This window comes from Dryobates pubescens, chromosome 9 (assembly GCF_014839835.1).
Source record: "Dryobates pubescens isolate bDryPub1 chromosome 9, bDryPub1.pri, whole genome shotgun sequence".
In the NCBI taxonomy this organism is placed as follows: domain Eukaryota; kingdom Metazoa; phylum Chordata; class Aves; order Piciformes; family Picidae; genus Dryobates; species Dryobates pubescens.
Window position 1 is genome coordinate 8,061,290 of NC_071620.1, and position 13,416 is coordinate 8,074,705.

General features: G+C 42.8%; 1 protein-coding gene across 1 annotated transcript in view; it reads left to right on the forward strand.

Moving 5' to 3' along the window:
- The window catches only part of GABBR2 (gamma-aminobutyric acid type B receptor subunit 2), a 569,051-nt gene continuing 555,635 nt past the window's right edge, over window positions 1–13,416 (forward strand). The window contains exon 1 of the mRNA XM_054164335.1: window positions 1–794. Coding sequence (XP_054020310.1) covers window positions 480–794 — 315 coding nt within the window. The 5' untranslated portion in view covers window positions 1–479. The remainder of the gene's footprint in view (window positions 795–13,416) is intronic.

Below are 13,416 nucleotides of genomic sequence, written 5' to 3' on the forward strand. Positions count from 1 at the left end.
TTTTTTTCCCCTTTCGGAGGAGGAGGAGGAGAGGGAAGGAGGGAGGTGTTCAATGAGAGCTGCTCGGACCCCCCCTCCGCGCCTGAGAGGTGCTGTCCCTCCCTGAGCGGAGTGCGGGGAGAGAAGCCGGGAAGGCAGAGGCAGGTCCCGTTCCCTCGCTGTGCCGCCGGGGAGGGAGGAGGAGGGTGTTGGGGAGCGTGTCTGTGTGTGCGTGGTGGTAGGAGTTATTTATTTATTTATTGCTCCTGGTGGTTGCAGCTGGCAGACCTGGGAAGGAGTAGGCGCCATTGCCAGAAGGATTATTGCCAGGGGAGCGGGGGGAGAGAGAAGAGACCCCGAGGCTCCAGAGAGGTGGCTCTTTTCCACCCGCTTTGGCTCCTGCCGCCGGGGGATGCGCCCTGACTGAGAGGGGCTCGGCTCCCTTCCGCCACTCTGTTCGTCCTCCCCACCCTCAGTCCTCCTCCTCCCCATCCAGCAGCATGCATCCCTCTCAGCGGAGACCGGCCGCTGCCACCTCCAACCCTGCCATGCTCCTGCTGCTCCTGTGCCTGGGCTGGGCGCCGCCGGGCTGGGGCTGGCTGCGGGGCAGCTCCCGGGGGGCGGCCGGGCTGCCCCCCAACGCCACCACGCCGATCTCCATCATGGGCTTGATGCCGCTCAGCCAGTCCGAGGAGGACCAGAAGAGCAAGATCGGCCGGGGCGTGCTGCCCGCCGTGCAGCTGGCCATGGATCAGATCCGCAACGAGTCCCTGCTCAACCCCTATTTCCTGGACCTGCGTCTCTACGACACGGAGGTAGGGACAGCCGCGGGCCCCGCACAGTCGGGCGCAGGGGGTGGTGCCGCCACCCGGTCCCGGGGCGCTGCGGGTGCCGGGTCGCAAGGGCAGCGCGGACGCCCGGGCCAGGGCTGCGGCTGCCGGCGGGGCCGGGCGCGGCGCCTGCGAGCCCGATCCGCCGGGCCAGCTCCGCAAACCTCCGGCAGATGTGGGGGAACCAGTGGTGGAGGGAGAGGAAGTAGAGCTGGCGGGCCGTATCCTGGACTATCCGTAGCCCTGCATATCCGAAGCGGCTTCCCCGGCAGCCGGGACTCGCCTCGCAGCTCGCCCCGCCGCCCCAGCGGACTCTTTTGCCCGGTGTGGCGGGGGCTGCTTGCGGCGCGGGGGACTGGTGACAGGGTGGCGGGGGTGTATGGCTGTGGCTGGGATCGGCTGCCCTTGGCACGCACGTACACGGGTGGGAGGACAGCTGTCTCTCGCTGGCGCTCCCTCGCTCGGCAAAGCTGCGGCCGCATCTTTCTCCAAAGCCGCTACCCGGTCAGCAACAGATGCACCCCGACCGCTGCACTCCCCCTCTCCGCCAACGGGCAAACGCTGCCATCTCAATTTATTCCCCGTGCAGAGCTGGGACCAGAAGGGCAGCAGCCGCAGCCGTAGCTTGAGGAGGAGGCGGGGAGGTTCTGGCAGGGTTTCGCTGGGTCTTCCTCCTTCTCCCTCCTCCGGCTGGCACGGCGGGAGCGGGTGGGCGCCCGCCTAGGAGATGCGTGGCGGGTGGCAGCGCGGAGACTCTCCTCAGAAAGAGTTAAATTTGCGGTCTCCGTCCCCGCGGAGCGTCCGGCCGGGCGGCGGGATGCTTGCGAGCTGCCCCGGTCCGGACTGCTGCCGGTGCCGGCGGGCTGGGCTGGGAGAGGAGCCCTGCGCTGTACTGTGCTAGGAAATATCTTCCCTTTTACCTGGGAGAGAGAGAGGCAGGGAGCGAGGCGAGAGCTTTGTTAAGTTGGTTCCCACCACCAACCACCCACAACTGCATTTGGTTTTGGTCAGAACTTCAATAACCGTATGTTTGCGAAGGGTATGTTACTGGTTCAGTATCAGGACTTTCCTGAAGATGGCAGTGGTTTCTTGTGTAATGCTGGCGTCGGGTGCTCATTTCCAAGACAACCCCCGGTAAAGCAAGCGACTGGTGAAAATCTTCTTGGCTGTAATTTAAGGAAGCCCTTGTCTTCTCCCTTTCCATTCTCAGGATCCGCGGGGAGCAAGCTGAGAGCAGCAATGACAGGCTGTACTGCTTCGTGACAGTGTCTTCGTCCCCAAAACTGTTAGAAAACCTCTCCTTCAGGGGTGGCTGTTTTTTATTGGAATACATTTGTCATAGGATTTTTTCCCCCCCTCAGATATCTCTGAGCTGAAATGTGTGGAGGGCAATACTGGTGAAGATGTAATTTGGGAGGTAGCTTGCTGCCATCGCGTTGTGTTGTGTGAATGAGCCTGAGCTACAGAAAGGGAGTACAGGCAAGATCAGCCGGGAGTAGCCGTTTGTTTCCTTAAAAACCTGAATCTCGGGGAACTCTGCAATCATAATGAAAAGAATTATGGGGGATTTTCTGAATGGCATTACCTGTTTCATAAAGTAGGGTACTTGTTAGGAAAAAAAAAAAAAAGAAAGAAAGAAAAAAAAAAAGAATTGCAGTTCTCCTAATCCTGTTTTCATTACATTATTCTATTTAAATCCTTCCCTTGGATGGAATTGTTACAAAAATAGCATGCATGGGAAGTAGAGAAGCCCAAGCGAGATCTTCATTCTCTGTACAGTAACATCGTCATCAATAAGGTGCTGCACTTCATTGCAGTCAAAATATTTTGAAGTTCTTAATATGGATTTTGGATTCTGAACTAGGCAGTTAGCATTAAAATATTCAGGAAAAAAAAATGCCCTATTTGTTCCGGAATGACTATCAGTTTCTTTAAAATCTCATTTTTATGCTGTTTTGTACCCTGGGGGCATAAAGAAGAAGGGTCATGTTGCCAGGTTGCTGTGTGGCTTTAAATGCTTTTAAGCAATTAATAAATGGATGGTTATGGAATGCTAAGTCAGGCAGACATACGTACTTGGAGTATGGTTGGATCATTATTGCATGCCTAATAGTGACAAGTAAATAACTTAGCGTTCATGAAGAGCACTAGATTGCACCAAAATGGAATAGACTAATGCCTGGAATAGCCATTAAATATATAATAGCAGTGCAAACTTTTTCACTCGGTTCAGACATTACCTTATGCCTTCAGTGCACTTACAGTAAACAGAAGGGTAGATGGCTCATCATGCCCACTTGGTCCTCAGCTGGTTTTCTGAGGTTGCCAATAAATAGGTATGCCTGAAGGGCCTCGATTCTTATCATTGCATAATCACAGACCAGGGAGTAGTTCTCTCGCTCAGCACTTCACAGGTGGTGCTTGTGACATTCTTGGCTCTTGAAAAGAGTGTGGAGCCTCAGACACGCAGGGTTGTTTTGTTTTGTTTTGTTTTGTTTTGTTTTTTAATAGATTGGGGAATAATTGTAATGTATTTATAATGCTTAGGAAATACATAGCAGTGGCTCAGAAACTCATATACTCTCCTCACATCTTTCCAAAATCTCTCGTCGTTGCAGTCTGATGTTTGTGTTGCAATTTTGTGTAGTATTTTAACAAAAAAAACCCTGTGAAAAATAGTGATGAAAATAAGCAAATGGGATTTAATTAAAACAATAAATAATTATGCAGTCAGATAGTTTTCTATTCTATCAGGATTGAACTGAATGGTGTAGTTTGCTCGATATTTCTGATTTCTACCATTGTAATGCCTTTAAGTTTTGATTAGCCGTTTGAAGGACTGCAGTGTGCTGTCTAACTTAGACTAGTGTTTGTCAGCTCTTGAACTCACCAGCCTTTGAGCACATGAGTAGCAGCTTTAGTGTTTTTCAAAGCATTTAAACTGAATTAATTCCTAGTCAATGTCTCAACCAACTGTGCTTGAGTTACACCTTTGCTGCAAAATATGACCAGGTTACAGCAAGTACATAAAAATGTAGAGGCTTCTGTCTTGAGTGTTTTGGTAGTGAGTGCCATCCTGGTCCAGTTCAGTGAACTCTGCTTAGCTCCCCCATGGGCATGTTTTTATCTCTTTGGGTGTGGGTCAGGCAATACAACAAATCTTAGGTGTAGGCATTTTCAGAATTCTGAGCTAAGTTAGTTGCTTTACTTTGTGCTGCTCATTTCAGTGAGAGTGGGAGCAAACTTTAGATGAGACTCCTAGGCAAGATCTCATTGTTATGTTATTTCAGAAACTAAAAAAGAGAGTTTTTAAAATTCTGAAGTGTTTCTTCCAAGTCCCATTGAAATTAATGGCAGTAATTCACTGATTCCAGTGGCCCTTGGATCAGGTCCTAGAAGTTAAGGGTACTTGATAGCTTATGGCTTTGGATCAGTAACTGTGGTATAATATTTCTTCTTTTTCCCATCTGTCCCTGTGACGGTTGAAAATGCAAATGAATGTTTTGGAAAATAACAGAGTGAAAACCTCTATGTAAAAAGGAAAGATGATTTTTGCTTAAGCATCCTGACACATCTTTTACAAGGCAAAACCCAGAATAACACTAAAATAAAGTAATTAAACATTCTAGTAGACATACTCTCAATTTCAACAGTATTTAAATTGCTTCGAATGAAACTGACCATGCAGAAAGTAGAGGAGGAAGCCTAGGGGAAGGAGACCAGGGCTTTAATGGGAGTTGGATATCTGCCCTTCTGCATCTGGACATCTTCCCTCCAATATGGAATGTATTTTTTTATTTCTTGTGGGAGCAGTGCTGCAAGTGGTGCACAGAGAGGCTGAATTTGTTTTGAATCTAAACACGTGTAAGTCAAGAAAGCTGTGTATGCAAGGCAGAATTCTGTCACTTGTTTCTGAAGATCAAAGTCAGTATTGTGGTGGTTTTAGGCTATGCCTTTAAAATTTAGTTACAGATTTCGAACAGAAAAGTAGAAAAATATAAATAAATCACTATTGGGTGTAAGAGGGAAAACAAAAGATGCTGGGGGAAAACTTCAACCCACCACAGTCTTGACAAGCTCAAAAAAATATCTTCAGAAGTAAGTGGGGTATATTGTCACAAGGAGGGAAGAGTATTCATGCAATATGGCTGATATTTAATTTTGTCGAGCTACTACAAATTATTTGTGGTAATCCTGATATAATCTCATAATAATACACTCTGATACATAGAAGGGTGAGCTTTTGAACATGCACAGGATCCCACAACAGCTGAAGGAAAATGTGTACTTACTGACATTTAATACATATTTGCCTTTGTTCTATTCTCAATTAAGTAGTGACTGCCTTGATTAATTTATCTGAGAAGAAGTTGTATTATAGGTAGACCTCTTTATTTTCTTCTTTTGCTAAAAAATTATCTATATTTTCAGTAAAACTCTCCTCCCTCAAAGTGTTGTACAGGCCACGCAGCAGGTCATTCCTACCATCTATTCTAATAAGGTGTCTATCCAGGAGTGTGGAGTTCAGCGTTCAGTAGCACCTGATGGCTCTCGGAGAGGGATAAACAACTACCAGTTGCCATCTGATAAACTCTGCCTTGAACGAACTGAGAAAGGGCACCACTCCCTCCCCCCTGCCAAAAGAGGTGCACACAGTGTTGGTTAGGCCCTTTGTGTTAGAAGGCACAGATTCAGGTCCTCCTGACACCTGACAGCAGCTGGATTTGTGCAGGGAAGTATGGTGCGCCAAAGCTGTCAGGACCCTGGGAGTGAGCCTGATGTGCCAGTTGCATGCTCTGAGCATGGAATTTTATGCAGCCTTATTTTCATTTTAGAAGTACTACTCAAAATGGGTAGATAGGTGTTGTCATGGTCATCTAGGAGTAGCAGTCAGTTGAATATACAGGAGATGTCAGGGTCTAAAACAGGATCCTGCTTATGGCAGACTGAACTGGCAGACATTTGTTCCTGTATCATCAGATGAGCTTGTGTCTGGCATATGCTGAAGTACCAACTATTACCAAGTGTACAGGTATTAGCAAGTACTTGTACTGCCTGATACATGCAGAGTGTAGCATTAAAATGCAATAGGCTACATGTATGGATGACGATCGCTGTCTGCTCTGCTGGCGCCGCTTTGCTTGGAAGGGACATATTTCTTTTAAAGGGTCTGTGTCCCCTTTGACTTTTGAGTAATATGGCTCCATTTACAACATAACCTCTTTTTGCTTAGAGTTTTGTGAGCTTGCAGGGAATAATCTAAAAGTTAAGTGTTTATGTTAATTCTATGCTGGCTTCTCTACTGATGCTAAAAATGTGGGTGGGGAGAGGACAGGAATCATGTATTCACTGCACCCACTCTTCTGGGTGCGGATCTCAGACCTGCAGCATGTATATCCTCTAAATAGCTCTGCAGAGATATTAAAGCAAATGTATCATTTTTTTGGGCACATGTCTTGCAATTTCATGTATAACTTACCCTATGCATACTGCAAAACACACTGTTATGGAATCTTTTGATTCAAATGCCAAATGTGCTCCTCCAGCAGGGAAAAAAAAACACATTTTTTTGAATCAAACCAGGAAGGAGATTCCATTTACATTTGAAGAAAGAGTAAGAAGTTCCTATTCTCTGATATGGTCATCAATCAGAGGGAATCGCTCACATTTGTGGAAAAGATGGGATGTAATACACTGGTGGTAACTATGAAGAAAATATTTGCAACAGGAAAAGGGAGAAGAAGGAGCTAGAAAAGAGACATTAATGCTGTCATCCACACAAAAAGTTTTAAAGTGTAATATTTATGTTGTTTAAATAGATGTAACCATTTGGGACGACAACATAAATAACATTGCATGTCAGGGCTACAAAACACCATCTTACATTAGTGATCTCACTGTGATGTTGCATGTGTCTCAAGCTTTGTTCTCTGCTTTGATTTTATTTTTTACTGTATGAATATTTTCATGGCATATGGTAGAAGAAAAATGGATATGGGCAAACTGCAGAAGCTGGGAGACAAACAGCTCTGTCATGAAACTCGGGTGGAGGTTGTTGCTCTCACAAAGAAGGAGTTACTTTTCCTTAGCAAAGGTTGACCCATTGCATATGGAGGTCTGGTTCAGGAAATCAAATGGTGGAAGCTAACAGAGGAATACTCTTACTGATCATTTTGGTTCAAAAAATTTTTGGAGTGGATAGGGCTAGAAGAGAGGTATAATGAAGCCAGTCACCATGGATGTGACTCAGTCCTGTGGGGATGAGTGTGGATACACAGCAACCCCACATATCCCAGATGCTCTGTTTCAGGCTGTGGGATTCCAAACTGGGAGGGTACAGTGTACATACATTGCTTTGTAATGGAATAACCATGTAATCTCATTGCCAAGTCAGTGATTAATGTCCACTTACTATGCCATTAGTTTTCCATTGTCATTGCCCTTTGGTCCTACAATTTTTTTCATCATGTTTTCCAAATAAGTGTTCTCAAGTGTGAAAATGAAAGCTAAAAAATTTAAGGCAAATATCTACCTTCTCTCTGAAAACAACACGAACAAAGAATAGAAGGGCTAATGCAGATGGACTGCCCAAGTTGTTGCTGCTGAGGATCCTGAGAGATAAAGGCCTAGATAATGGGCTAATTGCTTTAAAATGAACATCATGAATTTCAGGCATAGGATTAGAAAAGTTAGGCTTCCTAGTATGGCCATGGTACTTCTCTTAAATAATTAACAAGTTCTAAGATCAGAGGACCATTAGGATTATCCAGCTCTTACAATATAGTCCATATATTTCACTGGGGATTTCTGGCTGCTCCACTATGAATAGAATATTGTACTTTAGGAAGCCCTCCCATCATTTCTTCAGGATCCCCTCAAATCCTCCTCCCTGGAAAACTTTTCTCGGTGATTTACTTGAGATCTCTTAAAAAGCCCATTGCTACTTCGAGCTTAAACTCGGCTGCCCCTCTAACAGCTGACGCTGTGAGAGCAGTAGCTCACAGCTTTTGAATATGCCATTCTCTCTGCAATTCCTTCCCAGCTACAGAGGTGGGAAATCAACACCAAGACGAGCTGTGCAGGGTGACCAAGGTTTTCTGACATTTTAATGGCTTCCAGAGGATCCTGCCTTGTATGAAGGGATTATATTCTGCTGGAAGTGGAAATCGTCTTCCTTTCTAAAGATTGTCTCAGACCAGAAGTGAAACCTTCTTAACTTGCTTCTTGGCAAGCTGTGTCTGCTGGATTTATGTGCTCCTTCCCTGGGTAGCTGGTTCTGCAGAGTATTTTTTAAAATTCATGTCTGAACCCCATTTTCTTCTGAGCATAAGCCCCTTCTTTTTCATAACCCATTTTGCCATATTCCCCCTTAGAGGAGCTCATCCTGTCTGCCTGGTGAAGTTACTTGAAAACCTCAGTTTTTTTGGTTAAAGAATCACTACCACATACCTTTAAAAGTAGAATATATTTCTTCAACATTTTGTTTCCTTAAAGTAGTTATGTTTTTTAATTTACTGTTTACATATGGTGAGCCTCTGCTTCTGCTGCAGCTTCACTGAACTCTGTGAGTTATGTGAAGATTCATACACACAATAGGTGTCTAAGTAACCATTTTACATCCAAAACCTCCAGGGAGTAGTAAGAGGTCTCTTTGGGATGTTAATTAACTTCCTTTCCACTGTTTACTGCTTGTGCTTTCACAGGGAACTTAATATTTATTTATTTTTTTTCCCTAGCAAAGAGCACATACCTTTTTTACAATTTTGATAGAGAGTGACAGTTTTTGACAGATTAACACCTCATGTGGTACAAAATGTAACATGTAGCATTTTTGAAGCATTGTGATTATCAGACACGCCCTGCTGTGAATTTTGACAACGTCATGCACAAATATTTTAGTACATGCATATAGTATAAAACCAGTGAAGTCTGTATTTCTGTGAGGTCTTTCATATAGTTTTGAAGTTCTTTAAAAGCACTTTGGGTTTTGCTTTTCCCTTTTGCCTGTGAATTTGGAGAGCCCCAGCTATTAATAATTTACAGGGGGCTGACTGAGATAGCAATTTTAAGTGATTTTTTTTTTTTTTCCTCTTCCCCTTTCTCCTTTTCTGAAAATTTTAAGCAGGACCAAATGTTATGTTATTGGTGAGAGTCTAATCTGGAGGGATGTGCAAGCCACAGGAAGACTTTATGCGGTGCAGCAGAAGAAATAAATAGGTCTACTATGTAGAGCAAGTGATACAACAAGTTTTATATTCCAGATCTTTAAACTTAGCCACACTCCTCTAAGCTCCTCTTTTCTTGCTATGATGAGTGGTATCAGCTCCATTTTTAATATTTTTAAAGATAAAACCAAGACTTTCAAGCTAGGTCGCTGAACTGAAGATTTGCTTTCCAAAAGCACCAAGTGATTTGCATTTTCTGTCAACATCAGTGGGAATTGCTGAATAGTCAGCACTTTAGAAGCCTGCCCACCTATGAAAATGCAACGTGCTTCTGTGAGGAGCAGACCTAGAATTGCCACTTCTAATTAAGAACAAAAGCATTCATAGTTGCTTTAAAGTTTTAAATTGCCTGGTGGAATAAAATGCTGGTTTTGTTCAGCCTTTGGGATACAGATCCTTTCAGGATCAATGTCAGCATTATCAGAATTAAATATCTTTAGAATTAAGAGCATTGAGTCTCGAGATCATAGCTGAGGAATATACAAGGTACAGGTTATTTTTAAAAATGAGTAATTAAAAAGAATAATAATTAACTTCTATCTGCAAATTGTATGTTTGACCTTGGCAAAAATAACAGCTTATAAGATGTAAACAAAAGGAGTGACACAGTGGGAGTACTGTCCTTAGGGCCTTGTTACTCAAGGCAGGTCTATACGGCTGGCACAATTATGTCACGAGTGGGTATTTGTAGGTGTTACCTCAATGTCAGCAGAAGCCCTCAGTGCAGTTGCAGCAGCAAACAGCTATTCTTAATTAATCTAATAAAGGTTGTTTCATTTAAAGGGGATAGTTTATTGAAAGGTAGAAAGTGTGTTTTCCTTGACCACTGAGTTCAAAAGTTTAGTATTATTAGAAATAATGTTTTTGACCCTTCTAGAGCAAGTTAGAGATTAAACTGCCTCTGAACATTGAACTAACTGGACTGGGCTGCTGATATTTCTTTTTTTTTCCCCTCCCTGCTTTTTACACATTCCTGTGGCTTTATTCTGAATCTTTTACAGTTTATCATCTTCATTCTTAAAGTGCTGCCACTAGAATTTGATCTATTACTTCAGGAATAATCTCACTGATGCTGTATATACTAGTAATTTTATCTCTTTTCTTCAAGCCTTCTGTTCAGAATGGAGGAAATGAATTTGATCTTTGTGTGGCAGTGCTGGGGAAGACAGAAAGGAAGCAGAGATGAGATTCTCAGGCAGCGTGCAAGGAGTGAGCCAGTAGGATGTGCAGCAAAAAGAAATTTTGTGTGCCTTCTCCAGATGAGCCTTACCAGCTACAAGCAAATCCGATCAGTTTTGGCAGGGCTGTTGGAAGCAGGTAGCCTGGTCATTTGGGTGATACTGTGGGTGTGAAATAATTTTAGATGAACAGTCAGCTACTTAAAATAGCTGAGACATGTTAGAGTAGATAATAGTGCCTCAATATTGAAGCTCCTCTTGGCGTAGGTAGAGGCTTGATGGAAGAACAAGAGTTGCCATCCAAAATAAATCATAATAATTTCCAATGCATTACCAAGGTTTCTTAGGATGTATGAGTGCTCTGTACTCTAATTACACTGAGCGATTAAGCACCAAGAGCAGAGACACATGGGACAAGAAGAATGAATGATAACCTACTTTGAAAAAAACTACCATTTGAGGCTGGGATCAGAACATTCTATAAATGTTAATGGGTGTTACTTAAGTGGGAGGAGGTTTTGTGTGCGAGGCGTGAGGTGACATATAGCTAAAATATATAGCCAGCCTTTAACACAGTTAATACAGTCTGTAGTCAACCTCTTACATAAACTAATAACTTCTAAACTGATTTATGGTTCAGAAATACTGATCAGGGGATTGAGAACCCAATTTAAAATGCTATGAAGGCAGAGGTTAATGTGGTAAGGAGGAAAACACAGAAGAGATTTCTCCTTTTGCCTTTGGAAAGTATTTGGGATAGGTAATACGTTTATGCCAGGTGTTTGGGGTTTTTTTCTTATTTAAGTTCTCAGGAACTGTACTCCTACGAGGGAGCATAATTTCCTCCTACAGTTTTCCTCTCAGAAAATTACTCAGTTTGTGTAGATCTCGCAAAGGAGCTGCCAACTGTGAGTCATCTGGTCACCAGCTCACTCCGAAGGATTTGAGCTAGCTCTAGCGAGAGCTATAGTGATCCTTACCACACTGAAGAACCATATTTACCTTTGGTGATGCCTCCCAGAATAATGAGAAAGGCAGGGTTTCAAATGAGGTGGCCCTTCAGTCTCTGACACTGAAATCAAGTTTCAAAATTAGTACTGTAATTGTAGAAATTCTGTTCCATACTTGGCATATCAGAGTAAGATTTCACAATTGTTATGTTTTAATAGTAAATTCTTAGGATGTTGAGTAAACTCAGCTGAAAGACTCTATCTTCAAATGTGTGACAGGGACATAACAATGTGCTTTTAGTTGGCATTAAGCCCCAGGAGGTGATATTCTAAACCTGAAAATTATACCTGTGTGATCAGCCACATGCATGAGTAGTTTTTGCTTTGAAATGAAAATGTATGGGCATGCTTTGGCACAAGTATTAGAGGATTAATTAGCAATAAAATTGCTATATAAGAAGCAATTGTTTGGTTAGGTAGTTAAGTGGTTTAGTCAGGAAACAGATTTTAAGGAGGCAATTAACACGAGGTTGCTCTAGAGTGTTGATGTTGTTTAACCCAGACATAGGTTAAATGCAGCAGTGCCGAGGAGATCCAAAAGAAGTACAAGGAGAAGAAAAGACTGTCTGGGTTGAAATGTATCTATACAGTGTGGTGACACTCCCTAAAATGTATGTCCATCCATATAGTGCTCCTGATGATTTCACATGCTCTGATACACTGTTAGCCCCTCAAGAATTTAAAGCCATTGGTTGAGCAACAGTGGTTGAATGAGACGTGGCAACACTGAACACAGAAGAGGATGCTGCATATTCAAACCACATTGTTTTTGTTACTTAAATATAAGTGAAACTATGACTCATGGAGTCCCATGTGTCTGCTTGGTTGGTGAAGAAATCTAGGCATGGGATGGAGAGTAGTTCAAAGCACCTTAGCTGCTGAGGTTTGTCAGCATGCATGCCTCCTGATTTCCTCCTCTCCTCTTCCTTAGTGCAATCAATGCTAAAACAATGCTGGTGAAGAAGACTGGCCCAAGGGCTATTCACCAACAAAATCCTGTTTAAGCCTCTAAGAAGAGTATTCAACGGGATATAAGCAACATCTTGGCCTACACTGGCCTTTCTGCTCAGGGAAAAAAATTCCTCTTGTGTTTAAAAAATGTATTTTCAATAATCATGTTATAGAATCATTAGCCTAAGAGACAGAAAATTAAGTCATTGTGTTAAATTGTTGCCATGCTGAACTGTCCTAATTGAGTGTGCTTCCTACTTAGTGTTGTGGCCAGCTTATGTGCTGCGTATCTCAGTCTAGGCAATTCCCATAATAAATTTTTACCCTGCTACAATTGATTTCATATAATCATAGAATGTTTTGAGTTGGAAGGGGACTTGAAAAGTCATCCAGTTCATCTCATAGCCTTGTACAGGAAGGAAAACAGTGTCTTCTTCCCCACCTGAAGGCTTCCATGCAGCCTTGCTTCTTTCTGTCCATAGGCAATGGCGATGAAGGAGAGCAAGGGTTATGCATCAGGTATTTATATTTCCACCTGTGTTTGTGTCCAAGAATGCATCAAGAGGAAAAAGAATTAATGCCTCTTTTCTTGCCCATCCAATTGCACAAATGAGTTGGCAGAAGAGCCATTGTGGACTGTTAGTAATAAATTGAGCATATTTTCTGCTTGTGACTGTTTGCTGGCCCCAAGGCAGACATTTATTGCTTCTTTATTCAATATTATTTTCCTCTTTTACCTTTTATTTATCTATTTAATTCCATGCCCTTGTGTTATGCAATATATAGATTGCAGTTCTAAATGAGAATGTTTATAATTAGACTTCATTTGGAGATTTTCTGAATTCCTTCAAATTCTCTTTTTAGTTATGTGTCAGTTTCAGAATAATTTATTGACCCGGAGTACTGTGTTTTGAAAACTAAAATTTCAAAAGCACCCTTACTTTCTGAGCAAACTGATACTTTGTTTTGAAATGTCATCTATTCACAAAATAAATTGCCAAGCCCTGAACATATAATTTCAGATCTGATTTATACTAAATTAAACTTCTGCCTGTGAGCCCTTCCATTTGTTTTCTTTTCAGATCATTGAGTCATGAAAACCTTTGAGGTTTTGGGTTTCCATCCCAGCTTGGCACAGGGCATTTCTTTTGAACTCTTGAATTTCCACAAGATGGCAAAACAATTTGTTATTAAGCTGCATGTATAATGACACTACACTGAAAATAGGAGCTTTTGATGTCTT